Raw genomic sequence first — 27,587 nt, 5'->3', positions numbered from 1 at the left:
AAAAACAAGAAGACAACTAGGAAATTGTTGTATATGGAAATAAACATTCTACTGCATATGAAGGCTTTTTGGTTAGCAAGACAGAGACAGGCACAGGACAGCTCAGTCTGGGTGGGGTTTTTTATAAGGATATATTCAGCTAAGTAAGGACATCCAGGGAACTGACCCTGTAGCCAAACAGCCTGTTCTTGGAAATTGAAATGCTATTCATTGCCATTTAGGAGAGAACAAAGAGACTAATATCCTTAGATCACTCAAGAGGCTACTGTTTTGGAAATAAGTATCTGTTGTTCCCTTTCCTTGTGGCTCCTCCATAACGGTGTTCCTCTCTCTCTGCTCTCTCTGCTTTATTCTGACCCTATTTATTGTTATCCCTACCTTAAAATAATGTTTACTCATGGTTTCTACGGTCTCATGGCTTTTGCCCATAACCTTGTCTCTCTTGGTTTCTGACAATGTTTACTAACTGTGTCTCTTATGTTTACTACCTGTGTCTCTTATGTGTTCCATGTTTGAATTACTCAAGGGAAATGATCTGAACACTTAAGTCAGTCATTCTTCTAACAGAAAATGTCCCAAGTCAGCAGAGTTTACATGCAGGAGGCGACTTCAAAAATCACTAATTCTCCTTATGTCAATGCTACAGATGACTGCCTTTGGGCTAAGTGCCAATTTCTAACTCAGGACTACAGGGCCACTTGATACAAAACATGGCAGCTTACGAATAAGAACTGCTTTTAGTACTTTATTTATGAAGAAGATTGAATTTCTTGGGCAGACACTCAATTTCTTGGACTTCTGAGCAAGAAAAGAATGACAATAGCTAAATTTGAGATCATATATCCCAAGTGTACCTGTTAATGGTTTTGTTTACATATGTTGTATTAATTCAAACATTTATATGCAATAGACGTTAGGTTCCCAAATTGTTATAGTAGGCTGAGAGATTTTCCACTTGGGGTGGTATGTATATAAAGTAGTTCCTGTGGCATCTTGTCATTGACTAGTATATTGTTTCTGTTGATACACAGAAATGAATAAACAGATGTATTTGTTATTTTAGGTGCTAATGGGAAAAAGAATCTCTTCTAAATAACCCTGAATCAATGAATAAACTGCTCACAAAAATTAGAAAAGAACTGAAAGGTAAAAAAATACAACATATCAAGACTTGTGGAATGCAGCTGAAGCACTAGAATTACTTAGAAACTTGTAAACCTAAATGTATATAATAGAAAAGAAGAAATGCTACAAGTAATAAGCTAAGCATCTACTTATATTAAAAATGAAAGAGAGGAACACTACAGATACTGCAGATGTCAAAAAAATAACTGATGGATGCTATGAATAATTTAAGACCATAAATCAAAAAATTTAGACAAAACAAACTCCTGGAAAAATATAATTTACCAAAACTCGTTGAAAAATAAATAAAATGTAGTATTCCCACTAATATTGTATCATCTAAATCTAATCATAAGGAAACATAATACAAACCCAAATTGAAGAATGGTATACAAAATTACTGGCCAACTACTTTGCCTTTAAAAAAAAGATAAATTCATGAAAGACAAAGAAAATATAAGGAACTATTTGAGATTAATAAACTATTAATAGCTTATTAATGGTAACTATTATTAATAAACTATTAGTTATAATAACTAAACTATTTGAGTCTAAGGAGTTTAAAGGGATATAACTGAATGCAATGTGTGAACCTGAGATGAATCTGGAAATAGCTGTCACACAGGACATTAAGACAAATGACAAGATTTAAAAATGAATCATGCAGAAGATATCACTACTGTATCAATATTAAATTTCCTAAAGTTGATCACTGTACTGTGGTTAAGAGAATACCTTCATTCTTAGTCAATACATTCTTTAAGATTTATGGAAAAAAAGCATGATATCTATAACTATCAAATGGTCCAGGAAAAAAACATGTATGTGTGTGTATATTTATATGTGTACCTATCTAGAAAAAGAAGGAATGCTGAAACAAATACACCAAAATGGTAACTTGCGATTCTTTCAAAGAGTATATAGTAACATGCTGTACTATTTCTATAATTCTTCTGTAAGTTCTCTATTATATTTTAGAAATAAAACATGATTTCGTCTTTCATGTTTATCTTCAATTAACTTAGAACTAAATTTTATATAATTTTTTTTCTACATGGATACCTAATTGTCCCAACATCGTTTATGCAAATTTTACCTTTTCTTTGCTGATCTGCATATGTTATGTATTCAAATATGCGTATGTCTATGTCTGGCTTTTCTCTTCTGTTCTGTCTACACTAAAATTAAGATCTCTAGTTCATCAAAAGATAGCATGAAGATAGTAAAAAAAAAAAAAGCCATGAAATAAGAGATTTATAAAACATATAACAAAGGATAATTATTTAGAATATATAGAAAACTACTACAAATCAAGAAAAAGAAAAGTAATCCTACAGAAAAATGGGCAATTTGAACAGGCAGTTCACAAAGAGGAAATCTATGTAGCCGATAATCACACAAAATAGTGCTTAACTTATACTAAGCCATCAGAAAAATGCAAACTAGAACCAAAATGGTACATTATTTTACATCTATCTTGGTAAAATTTTAAAAGTCTGCCAATAATGGACTTCCTGTTGTGGCTCAGTGGAAACAAATCTGACTAGCATCCACCCCATGACCTTGCTCAGTGGATTAAGGATCTGGCATTGCCATGAACTGTGGTGTAGGTCGAAGACAAAATTTGGATCTCGTGTTGCTGTGGCTGTGGTATAGGCCAGCAGCTATAGCTCTGATAAAACCCCTAGCTTGGGAACCTCCATATGTGTGGGTGCAAAAAGTGTGCCAATATCAAAAGTTGGGAAAACTGTGGAGTAACAAGAACTCTTATACAGTGCTGGTGGGAGTGAAAACTGATACCACTTTGGAAAACAGTGTAGCATTAGCTAATAGAATTGAAGTTATTCATATCCTATGACATAGCAATTTCCTTTACAGGTACATATGTCATAGAAACTGGTATGCCAGGAAATATGTGCAGAATATGCAGAGCAATTTGGTTAGTAGTAGCTATAAGTCAAAAGTAATCTAAATGTCCATCAAAAGTAGAATGGATAAACAAATGATAAACAAAATCATGGGTATATTCAAGTGGAAATACATCACAGCAATGAAAATGAGCAATCTACAACTATGAAAAAAACGGATTATCTCACAAACAAAATCTTGAGTAATAGAAGCAATATACAAAAGAATACACACTGTATGAATTCATTTATACAGAATTCAGTAACAGGCTAAATAACTAGTGGGCAGAAACAATTTCTATTATTTAGTGTTCATACATAGTTATTACAACTAAAGACAGCCAATGCTCCAGTTGCCCTGTCCTGCATGTCAACCAGGGTCCAGTTTGTCTGTTTTATATGTACTCTGCTCAAATAAGTTTTCATTTAAAGGAAAAATAAATAGCCAAAAACTCCAAAAAACAAAAACCAAAAGAACTTAAAAGACAAAGAACTTATCACAAAAGATGACAGTGATTCCTTCTAAACTTCATGGAGGAAATAGAAATTGGAAAAAAAATACACAGAATACTTCCGTGGTGTTGACAATTTTCAATTTTGTGATCTGGATGATAGTTAAAAGGGTATGTTCTTTTAACAATTTGTTAAAATGTGCATGTTTTATGCACTTTTCTGATTTTGATTGTATGTTGTGGTTTATAATTAAGGAAAGAAAAACAAAAAATAGGAAAAAAGAAAATAAACATGGGGAGTTCCCTTAGTGGCTCAGAGGTTAACAAACCTGACTAGGATCCATGAGGATGCAGGTTTAATCCCTGGCCTCGCTCAGTGGGTAGGGATCTGGCATTTCTGTGAGTTGTGGTGTAGGCCAACAGCTGTAGCTCCAACGTGACCCCTAGCCTGGGAAACTCCATATGCCGTGAGTGCAACCCTAAAATAGCAAAAATAAATAAATACACAAAAAATAAACATGGTTTTTTATGGAATAACTAGTAGGCATGAAAATTAGTGTGGTTACAGAGTATCTAAGGAGATAAGATGGGAAAGATAGTCAAAGATTCAACATCTCAAAGCCTCTTGATATAACTTTGTACAAAAATTTCTGCATAATCCATACTAGACCTATATCAAACATGTACATCTACATTACTCCCCAAGTCCTGCCAAGTTCATAACATGTGTCTCTAACTGAGGTGAGGGAAAGAGACAGGAAGGGAGGCAAGTGTAACATTGAAGAGAGATATTCTGTCTTAGTCTGAGATGGCTCTTTAGTTCTGGTTTCTGTTCCTAATAAGTCTTGACTGTTCTTGAGTTCCAAGGACTGTCCTTTATGATACTTTTCCTATTTTATTTACATATATGTGGTTTTCTTTTTTTCAATTTTATTGGGAGTATAGTTGACTTAAAATGTTCTGTTGGTTTCTGTTGGTTTCAGGTGTGCAGCAAAATGAATCAGTTATACATATATCCATTCTATTTCACATTCTTTTCCCATATAGGTCAGGTGGTTTTTCTTACTAGCAGGGATATAACTGAGCCAGGTCATGTACTCAACTGTATTATTCTGTTATTAACTTTAGAAATCAAATAATAAGAATAAATGTCTCTTTTCTGATTTATGAGCATATTAGGTAAAAATTAGGCTTTTTATTTATAAGAAATTTCCAAATATAAATGATAACACTCGTTAAAATGCCCTAACACTACTTTTTTTTAACAACTTACCCTCAAGGTATGGTGCTCTTGTGCTAGTAATAGCCTTAGCTCTTCATGTAGTGTTATAGCTTCCAGAAACTGTCCCCATAAAGCCATTAGAAGTGAGCACAGTTGGGCAAGATTCATATTTATAAGTTCTGCCAGTTCATCAGGATTTTCTATTTTCTGAAATGACAAGAAAAAAACACTTTACTGCTCTCTGAGAATTACCATATCTAATATATTATTGGGAATATTAATATAAAGGCAAATTTTTAGTTTAAAAAAAGTGCATGCACCTGCATATGAAGTGTGGAGACCAACTGATCAATGGCTTTTTTCTGACAGTTACTATAGCAATTTTCAACCAATATTTCAATATCTGAGGTATCTTGTTACTGGAATATTCAAATCTAGCCTAAAGTTACAAATCAGGATTCTACAGAACATGATCAAATTCAAACACCAAAATACTGAGAATTTTAAACACAATGTACAAATCATGATGAAAGTTATAAAATTTTTGAAAGATGATGAAACCTTAAAATATGATTTTTTCCCTCCAATCATCTAAGTCTTAACAGAAATGAGTGACACACTCTCTAAAGCACTGCTTTTCTCTCAGATCTGTGTTCCTAGATTTCATTTTGCTTGTGGGTACCCTTTCACAGAGTTGTCAAACATTTCTTTCCTTTTCTAACAATTCATTCATCCAGTATTTACTGAGCACACTTTACAAGCTAGGGTCTATATTCTATAGACACCAAGATTAATATGAGAAGCTCACAGTCTAAAGAGGGAAGAAAAGTGGGTAAAAAATTAAAATATAATACAATATCATGAGTGTTCTAACAGTGGTATTAAATTATCCCATTTATTTAAATATTCGCTTACCGATGATAGAAGTTAAGAGCACTGAATGAAATGCAGAATCTTCTAAAAGGCATTTGGTTTTCTTGAATTGATAAGATGAATAATAAAAGACTCTAAATCAGAATGATATTTCTCTTTGGACAAACATTATTATCATGAGAACAAGCTTTTCTTTAATCCATTGAGGCAGCAGTCAGTTTTCAGGCACAGAATACCATGATGCAAAAGCCTGACTTCAAATACTAGTAACACTAGGAAATCTACTTTAAGTTTACACATAGGTGCTGATACCATTTTCCGACTATAAAGAAGGGAGAAGTCGTCTACTCAGATGGAAGCTGACAGGCACTCCCATAGTATCCTATCCTTTACCACCTACCCACCAAGGATGGCTATATTTATATCTCTGAATCTCATCTCTCCTGAGCTCCATACCCATTATCTACTGGATGACTGTACTTGGACATGACATTAGTGACTTTTTTTTTAAAGAAAACAAGTATTTTAATCATGGGGAAAGCCATTAGGATAGCATATAAAATTGTCTAGGGAGTTCCCTTCCTTGCTCAGCAGTTAACAAACCCAACTAGGATCCATGAAGATGAGGGTCCAATCCCTGGCATTGCTGAGTAGATTAAGGATCCCATGTTGCTGTGAGCTGTGGTGCAGGTCACAGACAAGGCTTGGATCCCATGTTGCTGTGGGTGTGGTGTAGGCTGGCAGCTGTAGCTCTGATTCTACCCCTAGCCTGGTAACTTTCAATCGCCATGGGTGCGGCCCCAAAAAGCAAAAAAAAAAAAGCAAAAAAAAGTCCATTCTGCTTATTTCAAGTCCTCAGTTTAATTTACATACAGAAATACATCCCAAAGCCAAATATTTATTTTTGTCTGATTCATGTCTCTGACTTCTTCCGTTAACATAGCTAAACAAGAGTGAAATACACAGTGATCTTAAAATAGTCAAAACATTTCTTTCCACGGGAAAAAAATAAGTCTATTCAATTTAATCATAAGAACTAGTGGAAATATGGTCTGAAACACAAACTGAACTCTTGAAATTAAACAAATTTTCATTTCTAAACAATACCACTTTACAAAATATGTAAGTTTAAGTGATGCTTCAAAAATTTGTTCATGAGTTCCTGTTGCGGCTCAATGGTAATGAACCCGACTAGTATCCATGAGGATGTGGGTTAGATCCCTGGCCTCACTCAGTGGGTTAAGGATCTGGCACTGCCCTGAGCTGTGGCATAGGTCGTAGTTGCAGCTCAGATCCCACATTGCTGTGACTGTGTTATAGGTTGGTAGCTGCAGCTCCAATTGGACCCCTATCCTAGGAATTTCCATATGCCGTAGGTGCAGCCCTAAAAGGACAAAAGAAAAATTGTATAGAAATTATCTGAGTGAATATAAGAAAAAGCACACTTTTGATCAGTTGATTGTCTTTGCTATTCATTTAAATGCAGAATAATATATATTTTAAAGGTAATCTAACTTCACACTCAAGTCAAATGTCATTTGATCAACTAAGTTGTGGTTCGACATAGATCAACAATTTTATTTTTGCATTTTAGAAGAATAAATAATTTTCTTTGAGAAAAATACTTAGAAAAGGAAACAGAATCCACTTAAATAGCTCAGTAACGTAAATTTTAAAAATCCAAGTACCTTAACTTCTTCACATAATTCAGTAAGTCGAGCTTCTACATCCATTTCCTCTGAAAGGAGTAAAGAGTAATTAGAGGAGGTATTTTAACGTTAGATCCAAAACCTATTTTTGAAATTATATAAATAAATTATCTTAAAAAAACCAGAAGGGTGTGAATATTTGGACTATATTAAATGAATTAAACTTCAATGTAATATATTTTCATAAACACATTAATCATGCAGGAAATGTGACAATTATTAAATTCTATGTATTGATAACAGGCATACCTCAAAGATACCATGGCTCGGTTCCACTGCAATAGAGTGAATAGTGCAATAAGGCGAGTCACATGAATTTTTTGGTTTCCCAGTATGTATGAATGTTATGTTTATACTATACTGTAGTCTATTAAGGGTGCAATAACATTATGTCTAAAAAACAATGTACATACCTTCATTAAAAAATACCTTGTTGCTAAAAAATGCTAACCATCACCTGAGCCCTCAATGAGTTTTAACCTTAGCAAGAGTATCATAACGATATCTGATCATAGATCACTGTAACAAATAATAACGAAAAAGCTCAAAATATTGTGAGAATTACCAAAATGAGATGCACAGACAAGAAATAAGCAAATGCTGTTGGAAAAATGGTTCCAACAGACTTGCTTGGCATAGGGTTGCCACAAACCTTCAGTTTGTGAAAAAGGCAGTATCTGTGAAGTGCAATAAAGTGAGGCATGCTGTATTAAATAGAGGGTTTCAGTTCTTTAAGAGGCTAACACTACCAAGGAAATATTGACTGTATAATTAAAGTAACTTGCACAACTGCATCACAGAAAAGATAAAGCATATAACTAGACGTTATTGAATTTCACTTGTTATAAATTCCAGTAATCTTAGTATTTTGTATTACATATGTACATGTTTTGCTTTTTATAAAATCTATTCCTAAAAAGTTCAAGTCAAAATAATTTTTATAACCAGAACATATTTAAAACATATCTGAATATACAGTATTTAATGAAAATGAATGACAAAATTATTAAGAAAAGGTAAGTTCATGTTTTAGTTTAATAAATTCCATTTTCTATAAGATAGCCTGAAACTGCGGCATTTTTTTCCCCCATATAAGTGTAGTTTTTTTGTTTTTTTTGGTTTTTTTTTTTAAGGGCCGCACCTGCGGCAAATGGAGGTTCCCAGGCCACGGGTTGAATCTGAGCCGTAAGCCTCCAGCCTACACCACAGCCACAGTAACGCCAGATCCCAGCCACGTCTGCAACCCACACCACAGCTCACAGCGACACCGGATCCTTAATCCACTGACAGAGGCCAGAGGTCAAACCTGCGTCCTCATGGATGCTAGTCAGATTGGTTTCTGCAGTGCCATGAGGGGAATTCCACCCTAGCTTATTTAATGTGTGCCATAACCATTTATAAAGGGGGGGGGTTTACAGATTAATTTAAAATTAAAATAGTAATATTTATAAGGGAATACAGAAATTAAGAGAATAGAAAGATTTATTGTTTTCACTAAAATCTAAAACATCATGTTTAGATATACTTAATTTTTATTCAGAAATCAAATTAAAATGAATTCTCCTAAGAGAACTCCGATGGCACAGTTGTGATCACACCAAATTCCATAATTTTGTTGCTGTAAGGAAGTTTAACTGATCATTGTAACATAAAGGCAAGAATACATTCTGTGACATCCTTGAATTCATTCATCAGCTTACTATCTCATATGGTATACTGAATGTTTATTACTTGATACAAAGAACGATAAACATTTAAATTTGATAAAATAGGCAGTTACAATGATGGGGTAAATACAACCAAGTTATGATGAGAACAGCAAATACTCTGTTGGTAACCAAAACTGGTAGGACACACAAATGTTTTGCAATTCACAAACTATATAAATAATATATATATAAATATATCAAAAAATATATAATATGTAAATAATAATATCTAATGTACCAAGAAATAAACTGCAAATTAGTCAACTGATAACTAAAGACACCTGCTGATATTTCACAAATCATTTCACTATCAGATAAATCACTGGCTCCTAATATTAGATTTTCCAAAATTAAAAAGGAAAACTCTATAGTGGACCCTGTATTAAAATCATAACTTCTATATGCCATCATACATTTTTACATCACTCATGTGTTTTCCTGCGACAGAAGAAAATCAGTAAAACTGGTCTTGGTAGGCATATCCTACCTGTGAATTTTTTTTTTTTAATGAAAATAAAACTTTACTACCAAAATCTTGATCTTGGACTTCTCGCCTTCAGAACTGTGAGAAAATAAAACTTCTGTTGCTTAAGCAAGAAAAAAGGAAATAAATAAACCTTTAAAACTTTTGAGTTTTTTATACTCACTTTTTTTTTTTTGTCTTTTTGCTATTTCTTGGGCCGCTCTCGTGGCATGTGGAGATTCCCAGGCTAGGGGTCCAATGGGAGCTATAGCCACTGGCCTACACCAGAGCCACAGCAACGCTCCGAGCCGCGTCTGCGACCTACACCACAGATCACGGCAACGCCGGATCGTTAACCCACTGAGCAAGGGCAGGGACCGAACCCCCAACCTCATGGTTCCTAGTCGGATTCGTTAACCACTGCGCCACGACAGGAACTCCAACTTTTGAGTTTTGATACATTTTCCTTATCTTTTCATATAAGAATCCAAATGCAGAAACTAGTATGTTTATTTGCATTATGGCTTGTGGGAACCACTTCAATGCAAACATCTTAAAGAATGTTTAAACATCTTTCAGCTGAAATTATTTCAAAATCATTTAGGATTTTAAACTGAGTTTAATTAATTTTTCTTTTAAAAATATCTATTTATACAATTTTATAGAAAAGTATAAATGTGATTATTTTCTTACTTTTTTTTTTTTGTCTTTTTGTCATTTCTTGGGCTGCTCCTGTGGCATATGGAGGTTCCCAGGCTAGGAGTCCAATCAGAGCTGTAGCCGCTGGCCTACACTGCAGCCACAGCAACGTGGGACCTGAGCTGCATCTGCAACCTACGCCACAGCTCACAGCAACGCTGGATCCTTAACCCAATGAGTAAGGCCAGGGATCGAACCTGCACCCTCATGGTTCCTAGTCAGATTCACTAACCACTGAGCCACGATGGGAACTCCTTTCTTACATTTTTTTAAACTCAGTGCCTCCTGCTAATTAATACAAGGTGGCAGCCTAGAACATACCCTTTCAGATTTTAAAATATATACATATATGAGATCTGGAGTCACTGTTCTACTGAAATAGATTATATTTTACATAATTTCTGCAACTTGCTTTTTTTCTCTCAGGAGTACTCCATGAAAATCTGATATGCGGCCCTAAAGCATTTTTAATGGCTGCATAATATTCCTTGGCATAGGTACCTCATAATTTCTTTCATATTCTGTTCTTTGCTGAATGATGGGCATTTATGTTTGCTTTCAGTGTTTTGCCACTACTAACAATACTGTGATAAACATGCATATATATATACTGTGACATACTGGTACTCATTTCAGTGCTAGAGAGGAACAAAAATGGAGATGCTAGATCAAAATGTAGATGTATCTTAAATTTATTTTTTAAATCTATCTGCCCAATGATCATCTATTCATTCATTCAAAAGGTAGTTATAGCATAGAACAGATAATGACCAAAATAATGTAAGGAGTTAAGGACTGAGATATCCTGAAAAAAGCATTATTTAACTCACTTCATTATGTTTTAGTTTTGAATCAAGTCTTTTCCCAAAGATGTCTCAACCAAAAACTGGGGACTTATTATATAAGCAGCATTCTTTAAAATTATTTATTAGGATGCTCACATGTAAACAGGCAGGCAGTACAATAGTAAATGAAAAGTATATTTTTATTGCTAAAAAGAACACTAAAACATGTCATAAAGGACCATAATTTCACACTGTGAATTCTTTAATTTTACAGTTACTTAATGAGAATATAAAATTATATTTCAAAATTATGACCATAAATAAATATTCAATCTTCCTTCTTTACTAATAAGAAGGTAAGGTTCTCTCTTAATAATTTTAGTGAAAACTATCCCAATTTAATATTTCTGAGCTAGTTTTCATCAGAGAAATGTGGAGAAAAATTTTGGTTCCTTAATTTCCTTTTATCCATACTTTTGAAAACTGAGAAACACTGTGATTTTTTTTCTTTCTTTCTTCCCGCACCTACAGCATACGGAAGTTCCCAGGCTAGACGTCAGATCAGAGCTGCAGCTGCTGGCCTACAACCCAGCCATAGCCATAGCAACGCAGGATCCAAGCCATGTCTGCGACCTCCACCACAGCCCATGGCACGCTGGATCCTTAACCCGCTGAGTGAGGCCAGGGATCAAACCCACATCTTCATGAATACTAATCAGGTTTGTTACTGCTAAGCCACAACGGGAACTCCCAAACACGGTGATCTGATTTTTTACTTCTACAGCTTTTTATAATTTAAAAAAGTATAACTGTGATGTTTTATTCAACACCAAGTAAAAAGTTTTAATATACTAATGGAAGGATAATAAATTAAGTATTATTGCTATTCATGAACAAAAGTCTAAAAATGTCAATAAGATGATGAGATCAGAATATTTCCTTTGAAATATATAACATCTGGATAGCGGTGATTTGATATTACTGCGTTTTGCTTTTAAAATTTAGAGTAATAACACTATAAACCAGCTATAATGGAAAAAATAAAAATCATAAAAATAATTTAAAAATTTAGAATAAAAAATGAATGCAAATTTACTCAACAACCAAAACCATATACTAAAGATGTTGCTCTTCTTTATTTCTATAGTGTATGAAATGAGTTTCAGTTTTTAAACCATATTTTATTATCATTAGCCCTACTCAAAGAGAAACTGACTTTGAACAAATTTAAGGCTATATCATTAAATCAACCAATTATGGCAATGAACATGGTTTCCAAAAAGCTTTCTTAATAGGAACTCTGAAAAGAATATGGAAAAAACCAAAGAAATCTTTGCATTTAACATTCCCAGTTTTTTAAAAAACAACTTCAATATTAAAATTAAGAATTAACCAAAGCTTATCTATAAACCAAACTGATTCTAAAAGTTCTTTAAAAAGGGTGGTAGGAACATACTATGTTAATAAATACATATTTATGAAATTTGACACTAATTTAAAGCAAAGTTTCATACTAATTAAAAGGGATTATTTACTTAGCCTATTTGTAAACGTACCTAGACAGGTGTCTTTCTGAGTTGGTGGCTGTTTTCTTCTCAGAAGGCGCTCATAAAGGACCTGCATGTTGGCCTTGGCTAGTTATAAGGATTGCACACAGCACTAGTTACTATACTCCTTTCACAATAAAATTTACTAGAATTTTCCAACTTGTTATTAATAGACGTAGTTTTGATCTGATAGTGCAGTTAGATTAGAACACTAGAGCAGAATCTTTTAGTTAATTAGCTTATTAAAATTATAAATGATGTACATTCAAGTTTACATTACTTTGTTCTTTTTGTTTCATTTTTCTATTTAAATGCATGTGCAACTCTACCTTTCATAATCCAACATTACTTTTAGGTTTTAATTTCTTATATTCAGAGTTTTAGAGTTGGCAGGGATCTTAGATATCAGCTAGGTCAACACCCTGCTTTTACAAGTTTAGATGCTGGGGCCCAGAAAGGTTACATGACTTGCTAAAGCCTAGATTCCAGAATTCATGACTCCCATTTTCAGTAAGAATTCCTTGCACCAAAACAATATTTAACTGCATGACAAAAAAAAAAAAATGTACATCATTCATCTATGAGAAAAGAAAAAGGCAAAGGCAGAATGGAATTGAAGGCATTATTTTTAAAAAGGGAATAGAGTTTAGATACACTTTTCAAAGCATGGTGGAAATTAAGACTTTTAAATGTATACTTATTTAAAAAATCAAGAAAAGTGCTAAATAGTAGAAGGAAATAAAATACATCCTCTAATCAAGAACTACTTTTTAAAAATGTGCTAAAACTAATAAATATGATGTTTAGTCAACAGTGTTTTAGAGAAATATTATCTAGTGCCTACAATTTTGCTAGGTTAAAAATAAACAATGTTAATAGTTCAGAAGATGCAATGGTTTTATTCTGAATAGTTAATAATATTTCAGATATTTTCCTAGAAGATGTGTTCAAGAATAAACTAAAATTCACAGTATAAATAATAATGAAAAGTTTTGAGAATAATAATGAAAAGTTTGAGACATATCACAAAGATTTACTGATATTTACTGAAGATGAATCTTGATTTAAACTTCCTAGGAAACTACTATAAAATATGTGCTGATGCCTATGTACTTTTCAAGTAACAATAAAAACTGTTTTGGGCTATTTCATTCATCCATTCAACAACTATATTTTCAGTAAATACTATGTGTAAGGTACTAATAATTTTATTTTATCACTATTATTTGCTTATCTAAAGCTGAAGTCTGGGTTTGCTTTAGAATTTTATTTTCTTATAAAATATTTTAAGCAAATAACTTGGAATATAGTTGATATTCACTTAGTAAGTGACTCCTGAAATAAAATATAAGGGCTTTTTTTTTGTCTTTTGGAGGCCACACTTGCAGCATATGGAAGTTTCCAGGCTACGGGCTGAACTGGAGCTGTAGCTGCCAACCAATGCCACAGCTGCAATGCGGGATCCTTAACCCACAGAGCGAGGCCAAGGATTGCACCCACATTCTCATGGATACTAGTGAGATTATTAACACGCTGAGCCATGATGGAAACTCCATAAGGGCTCTTTTAATTACGATATTTTCTACATTTTAAGCCCAAACTAATATACATGCCATTAAAGCCATCCTTACCTGAAAGAAAGCTAAAAATCTTCTAAATAAATGAATTATCATACTGAAGTCAGATAAATTAGTAATAAAGTGCTTATACGGTCTAAGCTATTTGAAATAAATCTTTGCCTTTGAAAAGCAACACTTGTTCTCTTTAAACATTATTTCCTTTTGTAGAGAAATATTTTTTTTCTAAATTAAAAAGTGGTTCAGGTATTTTTTCACTTGGAAGTAATAAGTGTTAAAACTGAAAATTACATGCAGGTGGACATCTTCCTTGTGCAGGGATTTATAGGCTCATCTCACATAGGGCTCTCTGTATTAAAACCACAAGAATCCCATCTCACAGGGGGAGTTTCTTCTGCCTACCTCAATGCTGAACTGATTACTTATTAAGGGAATACGGGGAGGTCAAAGCTCTTTAAAGACAGAAACCTACTCCTTCCTCAGCACCATGCTCAGTACCTGACAGGAGGTGTACATAAAAAGCCCAAGAGGATTCCACCTTTATGAAGTCTTTTTCACAGAGCTTCCTCACACCCTCTGCTTTCCTTCCTAACTCATTCATGGCATCTGGATCCTTTCAAACCACCTATTCTTAGAATGGAAACTATTTTGTATATATAGTCCCAGTTACTTATATAGAAGTTACTCTTATATAGTAAGTGACAGAAATGGCTGCAAACATGCACTCTTAAGCACTACAAGCTAATGCCTCCATGAATCTGACTACAGCATTCTACACTGAAACTATTAACCCATTTTCTTATAGAAACATCATTACACATGCTTCTAAGTATCACACCACTACCTTTATAACTTTTCAGAAACATGGTATTGTCCTTCACTGATATTACTGTCTAGTAATTTTGCAGTCTGATCATTAAACCTAAATTAACCTAAATTTATAATTCTCTTAAGAAAATGCGTTTGAATTCCAAAGAACCAAATTAAAAAATATATGGCAGTATAACTTTTTCACTAATAGAGGATAAGTGATAGCCTAAATTAGGTCTATTTATAAACAATTCTTTCATTTTCAAAAAAGAACATTTTCAATGGTTTATATTTGAGTCGGTAGTCTCATAAAGGACTTTCCTAAGGGAAATAGAAGGATTCTAAGTATATGAAACAGCAAGGAAAAAGAATATATCAGAGAATATTAATCAAAAGGTTTCCATACTATTATTTCTGTCTTAAGGAAGAATACATGTGCAAAAAAGAACAAACATTTTCCTGTTGCTTATAAATCTGGGGATACACTAGAATTCTTACTTTTTTTTTTTTTTTTTTTTTAATGAGTGGCATATGAAAGTTCCCAGGCTAGGGGTTGAACAGGAGCTGCAGCTGCTGGCCCATACCGCAGCAACACAGGATCTAAGCTGTTTTCTGCAACCTAAACCACAGCTCATGGTAACACTGGATACTTAACCCACTGAGTGGAGCCAGGGATCAAACCTGCAATCTCATCAATACTAGTCAGGTTTGTTACTGCTGAGCCACAACAGGAACTCCCAGGGATTCTTGAATTAAGCATTCTAAATACTCAACTGAGTGACATTTGTTCCCAGGCAACTCAATAAAGTGTGAACTGCACTACTATATATAAAATAGTTAGATAACAAGGACCTACTGTATAGCAGAGGGTAATCTACCTACTCAATACTGTGTAATAACTTACATGACAAAAGAATCTGAAAAGGAATGGATATATGTGTATGTATAACTGATTTACTCTGCTGTATACCTGAAACTAATACAACTTTCTAAATCAACTATACTCCAATAAAATTTATTTAAAAAAAAAAGTATGAACTGACTGGACTAAATAATGGAATTAATTGAACCCCACTGGGGTAGCTGCTGATAGGCAGTGGCACAATATCGAGCATTTCCTCACAGCTGAATTTAAGTGAGGTACAAATCATTTTACTCACTCTCTTATGCTTATTTTATTATCCCCAAAATAGGTAATTAAAAATGGGCTAAAGAGTCTCAAACTCAAGAATTATTTCCAGTAACAGTGACTATTTTTGATAGTATATCAATATTGTTAAAAGACTGAGATCCTTGAAGAACAAAGAAATAAGAATGACTAAGCAAAATTTTAAAGGTATTTCTGATTTAAGTATGTAATGACAAAAATAATTTATTTCAAAGATATACTTTAAATGTGCTTTTTATGATAAGCTATTAGCTGAGATTTCAAAATAAAAGCTTATACAACTATTATAAAATGCCTGAGTAAAAAATTTTACAAATCTCTTTATCTTCTGTGAAGTGATGTAAGTATTCTGCAAACCGTATGTGGTATACAAAGTCAAGATCAACATGTTTTTTATTATGTATTAAAACACATATGCATATATAGCTGGACTAAAACTGAAGACTGAGTTTTTAAAAAATTAAATAATTTTCAAAATGTTAAACTGAGTGATGTTATTTTCCTTTTTTTTTGTCTTTTTGCCATTTCTAGGGCCACACCTGGGGCATATGGAGGTTCCCAGGCTAGGGGTCTAATTGGAGCTGTTGCTGCCAGCCTATGCCAGAGCCACAGCAACGCGGGATTCGAGCCACGTCTGCAACCTACACCACAGCTCACGGCAACGCTGGATCCTTAACCCACTGAGCAAGGCCAGGGATGGAATCCGTAACCTCATTATTCCTAGTTGGATTCGTTTCCACTGTGCCATGATGGGAACTCCCAGTAATTTTATTTTCTTAAGTGAAAAAAAGAAATTAGATCTGAGAGCACTTAAAACCAAATATATATATTAAAGGTCCCAAATACCTATAATCTGTTTAGAAAGTTAAATATTTGGAAGTATGAAATTAACTTATCTTATCTGATCTATCTAATTTATCTTCCCTATCATATAATTCTGTATGTAAATAAGATTTCTTTTTTAGTATGCTTTTTGGTTATAGTCTAAGAGAAGTAGTATATTGACACACTGTTAAGAAAAAATCTATCAAAAGACTCATTTCAAACTTGTCATCAAGAAATTATTTCTCAGAATCATAAAATGTTCTTAATTGTAAAAGTAATTATCAAAGATTGAAAAAGATGGAATTGAGAGAGAAGTAAAAGTGAAGCGCATAAACCTCGTTTTAATATAGAAACTATGGCCAAGCTGACAACTAGCAAGATAAGAATGAAGAGAGTGTCTTGAAGCAGAGGTCTGGCTACTTTCAACATACCCAGTTCTAGTTTCTGACAAGAGGGAAGCTCTTCGGTTACCGTAATGAAGTAGCTGTGCAGCCCCTTGAAGGCCAGCAGCAGAGTGGCACAGAGGGTGTAGTGGAAATGGTAGGCATGATGCAGGAAGGCGTCTGCAATGACAAAGCTGCAGCCCTAGACAAGGAGTACATTTGGGACACAGTGTTAGGAACCAAGAATCTAAGAATAGTGCATGTGAAACTTAGAAACACAGAGGATCTAGTAATTACAGTTATTCTAAAACATGTGAGATACCTACCAATATTTTAGGGAACTGTTCTTGTTCATACGAGCAATTTAAACACAGGAAATATGACTCTAGTAATTTCAGTTACATTGGACTTTTAAAACAAGCAGACTAAATTATGATTTTTGAAAATGTGAATTCCAATTAAATTGACAGAGGGACACTGTTTTTATAGAATGAATGCCCTTTCTTTTAGGGGAGAAAGGGCTATACTCAAACCATGGCAAACTGGGTATCAACTCTGGCAATGGTTCTTTATGGGCTCCTTTGGAATGATTCTACCAGTTCGGTTAAGGGAGCAAGAGGTGACAATAACAAGTTACAAAAGACCCTGGCTGTCAAAGATCTCTATTCATTAGGTCTTATAAAATCTTGGAGTCAGGTTCATTTTCATAATTAACAATGGGAACCAATCTATTTGTTAAGATTATATTAATTAGATCTGTAAGTTATTGAGCTCAAATAATAGAAGAACGATCACATTAACAAATATAACAATTAAAAGAACCATTTCACTTGAAACAAAAGAGAAAAGTGGATTTATAAACATATCAGTTCTTACATCTGGTGATAACTGTTTTGTGTAGTTAATACCAAAGACCACACTTTCAAGAGTAGGAATCACAGAATCTTTGTTTTGCGCTGGTGCATTTCTATTTAACCAAGTAGTCTTCACAGGGCGAGGAAAGCTGGGGGAACAAGTACCACATTATTATTGTCATAATAGACTATTAAGAAATGTTTACAAAAGAAAATCTTAGAGGAATAGAGTAAAAAGCAAGGGCTTTGCAAGGTTATGACTTCTATAGTATTCTTAAATGACTTTATAATTTCTCCTTTTATAATGTGAATTATTATGAAAAGACACAATATTAAAAAAATTAGATTAGATGCTTGAGATTATTTCTGTAGGATTGGGCTTCAGGGAATCTCAAAGGATTCTAAAGATAAGACATGGTGGGATTCAGAAGGTCAAGCTTTAATTTGGAAATATTTAACTGTCAGAACTAGTTACCAAGTTCATAAAGTTAATCAAATACAGTTGCTACTTACAGAAATAAAGGGCTCCCTCTTAAAAGTAGAAAAAGAAAAATAGCAGAATCTACTCATTGCCTCTATTTCTCAAAAACAAGATATTTCCTTTCTCTTCACTCAAAGTCTACAAACTATATTAAGATAATTTTAGTAAGTGCTCCAAGGCACCATCTCAATCACATTTTATATAAATTACTGCTGATGGTGTTAACATTACATTTAATATACCGTAAGTTGTATAGAGTGAGAAGTATGTATTCCGTTTGAATGTTTAAAAATCATACACAATTTTTTCTGATATAAAGCAATGGCTAATTTTAAGAAGGCTAAAGCATTTGACTGTTTTGGCAGTTGGGCAAAAGCAAAAAGACAGGAAAGTAAATCAAATTTGCCACAAGCAGAGAGCAGCTTTCATTTGTAAAATCAATTTGCTTTGCAAAAATGAAATATCTACATCCTAGCAAAGAAGTATGTCAATGGTATATTCCACCTGCTATGATGTGTTTCTCAGAATTGAGTTATAGAAGTCATACTTAGAAAAATCAAATATAAAAAACAAGTTATGTGAAAACAGTCAAAGAAAGAAATCCTGACCCCAGTTATTTTAACTCCTTTTTTAAATTTAAAAAATTTTTTTTATCTTATTTGGCCACATCCACAGCATTTGGAAGTTCCTGGGCCAGGGATCAAACCTGTGCCACAGCAGCGACCCAAGCTGCTGTAGCAACAATGCCAGATTCCTTAACCCACTGTGCCACAAGAGAAACTCCTAAAATTCCTTTTTTAAAAAAACTCCCCAGTTATTTTAAATAATTGATCTAATGTCTATAGCTGAGTTGATTTAAGAAGACAATCTTGGAGCTCCCACTGTGGTGCAACAGGATTGGTGGCATCTTGGAAGCACTGGGACAAGAGTTCAATCCCCAGCCTGGTACAGTGGGTTAAGGATCTGGCATTGCTGCAGCTTCAGTTTAGGTGGAGACTGAGGCTTGGATCTGATCCCTGACCCACGGGCTCCACCCATAACAAGACTTGAGGAAAAACCTGTATTTATAGAAGCAAAAATAATGAGGAATATTACCCTTAACAGGACCCCTCTACTAGCACGCCACCAGCAAAAAGCTTTCCTTCCCCTTTCCTCTTGTTTATTGGCATGGAAAGGCAGGGGAATGTGCTGCTTCTTTTAGGGCACAGTTCTAGCAGCAAGAGAGGGGATATCAGAGCTCAAGGCCAGTAACAGGAAGAACAGCAACCTCTGCCGTTGCAGCACCTCTCCTCATTCTCTTCCCATCACTAACCAGAGCCAACAGTTAATCCTCTTGGCTTCTGATTCTGAGCCAAAAATGTCTTCTCCTTCCAGTAAACGGTCTCTAGCAGATGAGCTGTCTCTTTCACCTACTAGTCTGTGGCAAAAACTGCTGCATTGCAAGAGGAAGCACACATTTAACTCACCAGGATTAGTGCTGTATCACTATTCTACTTAATCAGCAACATTAATAACCTGAGCTAACCTCTATGAACTATTCTCACACTTTTTCAGAAAAGAGACTAAGCTGTTGCTATTTAAAAAAAGGAATGGTTGAAATAGTTTGAAATTACAAAAATAAGAGATTCAGAAAACTTCAGAAATGTATTTCATAAACAAATTAAAAACTTTTAACATTAAAACCTAAAATGCAAATTATATAGAATACTGTATACTTATTTGAAAGTTTTTTTATTTAAAAAAACACACTTTCTTGTCAAAGAAGTTTCACTGAATATTTAATCAACAATTACAATTATTTTGACGTTTATAATAAAATAATGTATAATAATAGCAATACTTTTCATTTACAAAAGTTATAGCAAGCCATCAGAGGTCTAAGAGGCAAAACAAAAAATTGTAAAACAACTAGTTACAGATCTCACTATCGAATAAGGAAGGCAAAGTAAGTCATTAGCAGAAACAGACTTACTTCTTCCCGGCCCTGTGCTCTAGAAGAGATCATGGGACAATATAGGGATGAGTTCTCACAAATTTTATAGCAATGTAAAGATATGCAACAGGAGGCTCTTACTTGGGGGAAGTATCTTAAATTTTGTTGCTTTTCTATAAATTCTGAGGGCAATTCTACAAAATCACCTGCTTAGTTTTCTGATAGATCAGTTTAACATCAAAAACTTAAGCATCATCCCTAATATCACCTGCAAGAATAAGATTTGTATCAGAAATTGTAAAGTAGTTCAGAAATCAAGTCAATCTGGAGTCTTTTCATTATTGATTACTGATTTTAAAAGTGTCTATTGCCCTTGCCACAAGAATGATGTCTTACTGTAAAAACTGAAGAGATTGAATTACATTCTTTCATTAATGAAAAGACAATCCATCTCCCCATGGAAGTTAGCAGAAAAAACAATTATCCCAATGCATTTACTAAGATCCAGAATATTATGTACCTTTAGGCTAAAATGATACAGTTTAAAAAGGCTTATTTAGTAAAGATCCATAAAATTGATTAATAACTTAGAAAATAAGAATTACTGTATAACATAGATTTAAGAAGATAAAATTAGTTCATCTAAAGAAAAAAGACAAAAAAAAAACAATGAAAAATGAATATAGTTTTCCAGAGGATGAATAATTACAGTATAGCATTGCATAAAAATTCAAGTGTAGACTAAACAATGCTGCATGGTTATTTCCAGTTTGCATTATTTTTCTTGGTCAGTTTATTTGACAAAGACTGATCCATGTTTTTGTAATTAAAAAGTTATCTCTCTAATGGTCCCATGCTCTTAAATTTTATTAAGTGAATACTTTATAAAATGAAAATATTTATTAAATGTGAATTTAGAAATTCCTTGCTATTTCAGTTATCTTTATCAAAGTATCTTTTTATCATAAAAATAAAAGACCTTATATTAATAAGGACCAGGGAACTGGTTAAATTTACCTTATTAGTGGCTGGTGTAGTGCAACCAATGATGCATGGACTGTAACAGACACAACAGAGAGATGGAAGTAATCAAACATGACATTGACATGGTGATGAAGGCCTCTGTGGAGGCTAAAGTGCAGCTTTAATATTCGGCTACTTATTAGTTGCAAGGCGTTCAGATCATCTGCCCTATAAAAAGCAGCACATTTGCATGTTAGCATGGAAATTTAGTAAAGGTCACCATTTTGTAGAGTAGTTTAAACAATCGAAACATTTAATTACTTAATTACTTTTTAAAAGCAGAATGAGAATAATTTTTAAAGCAACACATTTACATTAGATAGCAATATGAAATCTAACAATAAGAAAATAACTAGATCTTATTTAGTTTTCTAACTGTAACTTCCATGTTAATGAACTGTTTTTCACTAATGTCCCTATAAAAGGAGTCCTTTTTGATACTTTAAGAAATACTGGAGTTCCCGTCGTGGCGCAGTGGTTAACGAATCCGACTAGGAACCATGAGGTTGTGGGTTCGGTCCCTGCCCTTGCTCAGTGGGTTAATGATCCGGCGTTGCCGTGAGCTGTGGTGTAGGTTGCAGACGCGGCTCGGATCCCGCGTTGCCGTGGCTCTGGCGTAGGCTGGTGGCTACAGCTCCGATTCAACCCCTAGCCTGGGAACCTCCATATGCCGAGGGAGCGGCCCAAGAAATAGCAACAACAACAACAACAACAAAAAAAAGACAAAAGACAAAAAAAAAAGAAATACCCTCACATTAAAATTTTACTCCATAGGGAAAACTGTTTATAATAAAGTTGCAGCACAATTTAGGTCAAATTCTATTATGATAAATCCCAAAAGGTGTTTAAAGCTTTTTTATGGTACAAAATTTTTAGACGCTGCTCAAAAATAAACAAATAATTGGCATATATCTTATTACAGATAGTCTGTCATTATATTTACATACACAAAAACTGAAACAATGTCATGAAAATGATGTCCAAATATGTACATATATTTTTTTAACCAATACGTACATTATAATTACCTACAGCTAATGAACTATTTACTCATTTCAGCTTACTTCTCTTTGAGATTTCTGACTTGATTTAAAAAAGAATCTCTCAAGGAATTCTTTGTAATAAACAAGTATTACAGAGGAGCAGGAGTGACCATGTAAAAAATTCTTATTCTTCCATGGTAGTAAAGAGGACATCTCACAATCAGACCTTTGAGTAATGTGACTGCTTAGACATTTATCCTACATGCAGTCTTAACTTTACACAATTTCAAGTAGTATTTCTATAGGTAGATTTGAAATGAAAAAACTCTACAAATGTGAAACAGTAACATGGATCTCTGATTCTTGTTTTAAATGAATACGAGTACAGTTTGTTCCTAAAACATATTGCTACACATCTAGATGTGTAGTAGGCAAGTTCAGGGGAGGCAGTTCTAAAGCCTCCTCATGGACTCTAGAAACAACTGTTATGTCTAAGAGTCTTCAGTCTTGATAACTCTCTGAATATCAAGAGAGTCCTACTTGAAGATGGCATCACTCATGCCACTAAGAAAGACTAGCAAGTGATACAGTGGAATAGAGCTCAGTTAGGCAGTGATATTGTATCAACAGTGCAATCTCTCATGTTTCTTCAACTTGTATGATTTTGCTACCTTGACCTCATGGAATCGGCATGGGCTCAAAAGGTAGGCCTGACCATTCTCAAAAGATTCTTCCGGAAAGTAGAAGAAGTTCAAAATAAATAAGAAGGGGTAGGCTGGGTTCTAAGAAGAAAATGGAGACTCTAACATAGATGGACAACAGTCATGAGTAACTAAAGGTTTTTAATTGTTTGAATAGCCTACTTACGAATAATCTCCATCTGTGAAGTGTAGATCCAAGGATAAGAGGAAATTCATTTCCTCAAGGGTTTCTTCAATCTGGAGAGAAATTATACTATGAGATGCCTTTTGAATATTATATATAAAGTTAAAAATATACCTTAAGGCTTTACAAGAAATACTTATCTAAATGTATACAAATACATGTTTACCTTTTTTTCATCCAACAACATTTTAACTTTGAAGATCATGACATCATTTAAAACAACTTCCTCATTTTTATATAGAATTTGAAATGTTTTACTGCAAATCAGAGAATCATGAACTGAAGCTGGAAAGGCTAAAGCCATACCTAAAAGAGATAATAAATGTAACTGACAGGTTAAAGGCAAAATACAATGTAATTAATACTTTTACTTTAATATGCTATACATCTGATTATATTTCTCCAATGCCATTACTTTATACAGCAGTATTAGAGCATTTCTGAAAGTTTATTAATTACTATGATAAAAAATAAATAAATAAGTATAACCATTATGAACACTTACACATCTTAATCTGAGAAGGTAATGAGGAAATCTCAAGGTAGGTATTTTAAGGGTGAACTATTGATCCGTACACCACAGAAGAAAGCAATTTAGTTTTCTAAAGCTGCGTAGTAAAGACTCTGGTTGACTTTTGACCTGACTTTGGGGAAGTAACTTCTAAACCCTTGGAACCAAGAATTTGGTTGGCTTTTATCCCCACTTCCTGAAAGCTGGCCTCTAAATCCTTAGAATTTCCTGGTGACAGGAGAATAAGAGTTCTCTGTTATTCACGGTTGCCCAGACAGTTCATGACAAGGAGCTAACGCAGGACTGGGACTGGCCACACCCATACAACCAGCCATGTGATTGGAAAGTTGGGGTTTTGAGCTACATGCAGGAATCCCAAACTCCAAGGAGGGGAAGGGGGGCCACAGACTGAGCCATGTAGAGACCGAGTCACGTGGGTGATGATTCAATCAATCATGACTATATAATGAAATACACTTAGGCTTAGGTGAGTTTCTTGGTAATGCTCTCTATATTGTCACATACAGGATTTCTGGGTGGATAATGCATCCTGACTCCTTGGGGAGAGAACAACAGAAGCATCACAAATCTGGGACCCTCCTAGACTTTGTCCTGTACATCTGCTTTTTTTGTTTGTTTGTTTTCCCCGTGCATCTCTTCCCTTGAGTGTCTCTGATTTGTAACCCTTGGCTATAATAAAACTTAAATATAAGTAGAGTGCCTTCCAGAGTTCTGTGAGATATTCTAGTGAGTTATTGAACCTGAGGGGGTAATGGGAACTCCCAATTTGGAGCCATTGGTCAGAAGTGAGGGTAGCGTGTGGATCCTCAAGTTGCAGCTGGTCTGAAGTTGAGAGCAGTCTCACAGAAAACTGTGTCTACCTGTGAAGTGTGATCTACCTCTGGGTTACTGATGTTAGGTCATTCCAACAGCCCACTTGCTGTCAGATTACTCTACCCTCCAGAAACAACACAATGATGGAAGCAGTCGAAGAAACTGGAGATGTTTAAGCTAGAGAAAATCTCTGCAGGCAGGGAGCCCAGAGTGTGATGTCAGAGTCCACCTGGAGTAAGGAGGGTGTCCACATGGAGGGTGTGTGATGTATGGGCCTGTGCAGGTAAGGAGGGCAGCCTGGAATGAAACAGCAGAACCCAAGCAGGGTGAGGAGGGTTATCTGGATAGAACAAGTATTGGGAGCCCAAATAAGAACAGAGGTGCAACCACATGGGAGGGTACCTAAGGCTGAGGGGCTGGAACCCAAATGAGGGGAGGAGGGTGTCCTGGCAGAGGGGCAGCCTGGTACAGGGATGAGAGAAAGTTCTATCTGAGGGTGAAGGTGAGTGTGAGCAGCAGCAGCCTGATACACTCTAAAAAAGCCCAAGCGGGGTGAAGAGGATGTCCTACAGGGAAGTGAGCTGGCATGAGGTGCTGAAGCCCAAGAGGTGTTCGGAGAGTATTCATGAAGGAGAGGGTACTTTTCCCATTTGGTTAGGCCCCTACATAGTCAGACTCACTGCTATGTCACACAAGAGTCTGACTATGTAAGGGCCTAACCAAATGTGAAAATATACTAAGGGCAATGAGAGCCAGGCTTCTTAGTGAAACCTTTCAGAGAAAGGATGTATACAGATTTAAAGGAAATACAAATATAGGATGAATCAATCAGAAATACTGATGTGAACCCATGGTTTTACTATACATTTAGATAAACTCGGAGTTCCCGTCATGGCTCAGTGGTTAATGAATCCAACTAGGAACCATGAGGTTGTGAGTTCAGTCCCTGGCCTCGCTCAGTGGGTTAAGGATCTGGCGTTGCCGTGAGCTGTGGTGTAGGTCGCAGACATGGCTTGGATCCCTCATTGCTGTGGCCCTGGTGTAGGCTGGCAGCTACAGCTCCGATTAGACCCCTAGCCTGGGAACCTCCATGTGCCGCAGGAGCGGCCCTAGAAATGGCAAAAAGACAAAAAAAAAAAAAAAGAAAAAAGAAAAGAAAAAGAAAAACTGGTGTAAATCTGCACATGTATGTATAAATACATATGTGTACTCACTAGCTCTGTCCACTCAAAGGGGCTGAGAACACAGTCCCCAATACCAGTTTCTAATACTATTCACCAATAAAAGGAACCAGGGGTTTTGGAGAAATGGCTGACTCCAGAGCTAAGGCACGTATAGTCTGGACCATCTCTTCACACTAGAGATTAAGTGCTAAAAGAGTGAAGGGACGTATCACAAGGAAAAAGAAGCTAGCTTAAAGAGGTTACCCCTGGTCGTTATTTGGGATAAACTGCGCATCAAAATAAATTATGGGAGTTCCCGTCGTGGCTCAGTGGTTAACAAAACCAACTAGGAACCATGAGGTTGCAGGTTCGATCCCTGGCCTTGCTCAGTGGGTTAAGGATCCGGCATTGCCGTGAGCTGTGGTGTAGGTTGCAGATGCGGCTCGGATCTCCCATTGCTGTGGCTCTGGGCGTAGGCTGGTGGCTACGGCTCTGATTGGACCCCTAGCCTGGGAATCTCCATATGCCACGGGAGTGGCCCTAGAAAAGTCAAAAAGACAAATAAATAAATAAATTATGATAGAAATGGATTAACATCTACCATATAATACAGAAATTCATAAATCCATACTGATATAAATAAATAAATGAATGAATGAAAAAAATCAGCATTTTGAAGGGTAAAAGTAACTACACAGTGGAGAAATCTGACAGAAACGTAATCAAATGACCCAAGTTAACATCACATTAATGGGACACACACAAATCATGGGCCACCTAACAAGACACAATGAGATGAACAAAAGCACCACTCTGAGATAGTCTCACCAAAGATACATAATCTGAATCTGATCATGAAGAAATCACAGTGCCATAGCATCCATTATATGAACTATCAGGATTACAGTCTTCAAAAGAATCAGGGTCACAAAAGTCAAGGACAGACAGAGGAACTATTTCAGAACAAAGGAGACTATAGAGGCATAGCATTCCTTAAAGGCATGATTATGAACTGCATCATTTGCTATAAAGGACTTTGTGGGAAAACTGACAAAATTTCAGTGGGTCTAAGAATAAGATGGCAGTAATGTATCAATGTGAATTTTGTAATTTGATGATTTTGTTGGGTTATGTAGGACAATATTCGTGTTTGTAGGAAATACATACTGAAGTGTTTGGGGATGATGGAACATTGTGTTGGCAGATTACTCCTAAATAGTTAGGAAAAAAGTTCTTTGTACTGTACTTAACAAGTTTTCCCTTCACAGACATATATAATCAAGTAGATTAGAAACTCAACTTCTGTGTATTTCAGAGAAGAGTGAGAAGAGGAAGAAATTTTCCTCAATGGAAAGAAAATTTTTAGGGAGCTCCCATCGTGGCTCAGTGGAAATGAGTCTGACTAGTATCCATGAGGACGCAGACTCGATCCCCCGCCTCACTCAGTGGGTTAGGGATCTGGTGTTGCCATGAGCTGTGATGTAGGAAGAAGACGCGGCTTGGATCCATAGCATTGCTGTTGCTGTGGTGTAGGCTAGCAGCTACAGCTCTAATTCAACCCCTAGCCTGGGAAGTAAATTTTTTTTTTTTTTTTTGTCTTTTAGGGCCGTACCCGCGGCATATGGAGGTTCCCAGGCTAGGGGTCCATTTGGAATTGTAGCCGCTG

At 35.1% G+C, this 27,587-nt stretch overlaps 1 protein-coding gene across 8 annotated transcripts in view; it reads right to left on the bottom strand.

Moving 5' to 3' along the window:
- FAM135A (family with sequence similarity 135 member A) overlaps positions 1–27,587 on the bottom strand; it is a 138,221-nt gene that overhangs the window by 48,424 nt on the left and 62,210 nt on the right. For 4 of the 8 annotated variants that reach the window (XM_047760152.1, XM_047760186.1, XM_047760169.1 and 1 more), the window contains exons 6-13: positions 23,580–23,719; positions 23,396–23,466; positions 21,540–21,713; positions 18,131–18,257; positions 17,303–17,456; positions 12,501–12,578; positions 7,268–7,317; positions 4,758–4,913 (exon numbers count right to left, since the gene is read on the bottom strand). In XM_047760152.1, coding sequence (XP_047616108.1) covers positions 4,758–4,913; positions 7,268–7,317; positions 12,501–12,578; positions 17,303–17,456; positions 18,131–18,257; positions 21,540–21,713; positions 23,396–23,466; positions 23,580–23,719 — 950 coding nt within the window. Of the gene's footprint in view, positions 1–4,757; positions 4,914–7,267; positions 7,318–12,500; positions 12,579–17,302; positions 17,457–18,130; positions 18,258–19,901; positions 20,048–21,539; positions 21,714–23,395; positions 23,467–23,579; positions 23,720–27,587 lie in introns of those variants that run through there. The other 4 variants (XM_047760160.1, XM_047760176.1, XM_047760214.1 and 1 more) reach the window with 2 other exon arrangements.

The sequence above is a fragment of the Phacochoerus africanus genome, chromosome 2 (genome assembly GCF_016906955.1).
Source record: "Phacochoerus africanus isolate WHEZ1 chromosome 2, ROS_Pafr_v1, whole genome shotgun sequence".
In the NCBI taxonomy this organism is placed as follows: domain Eukaryota; kingdom Metazoa; phylum Chordata; class Mammalia; order Artiodactyla; family Suidae; genus Phacochoerus; species Phacochoerus africanus.
Note: the sequence above shows the minus strand (reverse complement) of the source record. Positions and strands in the feature narration are given on the sequence as shown.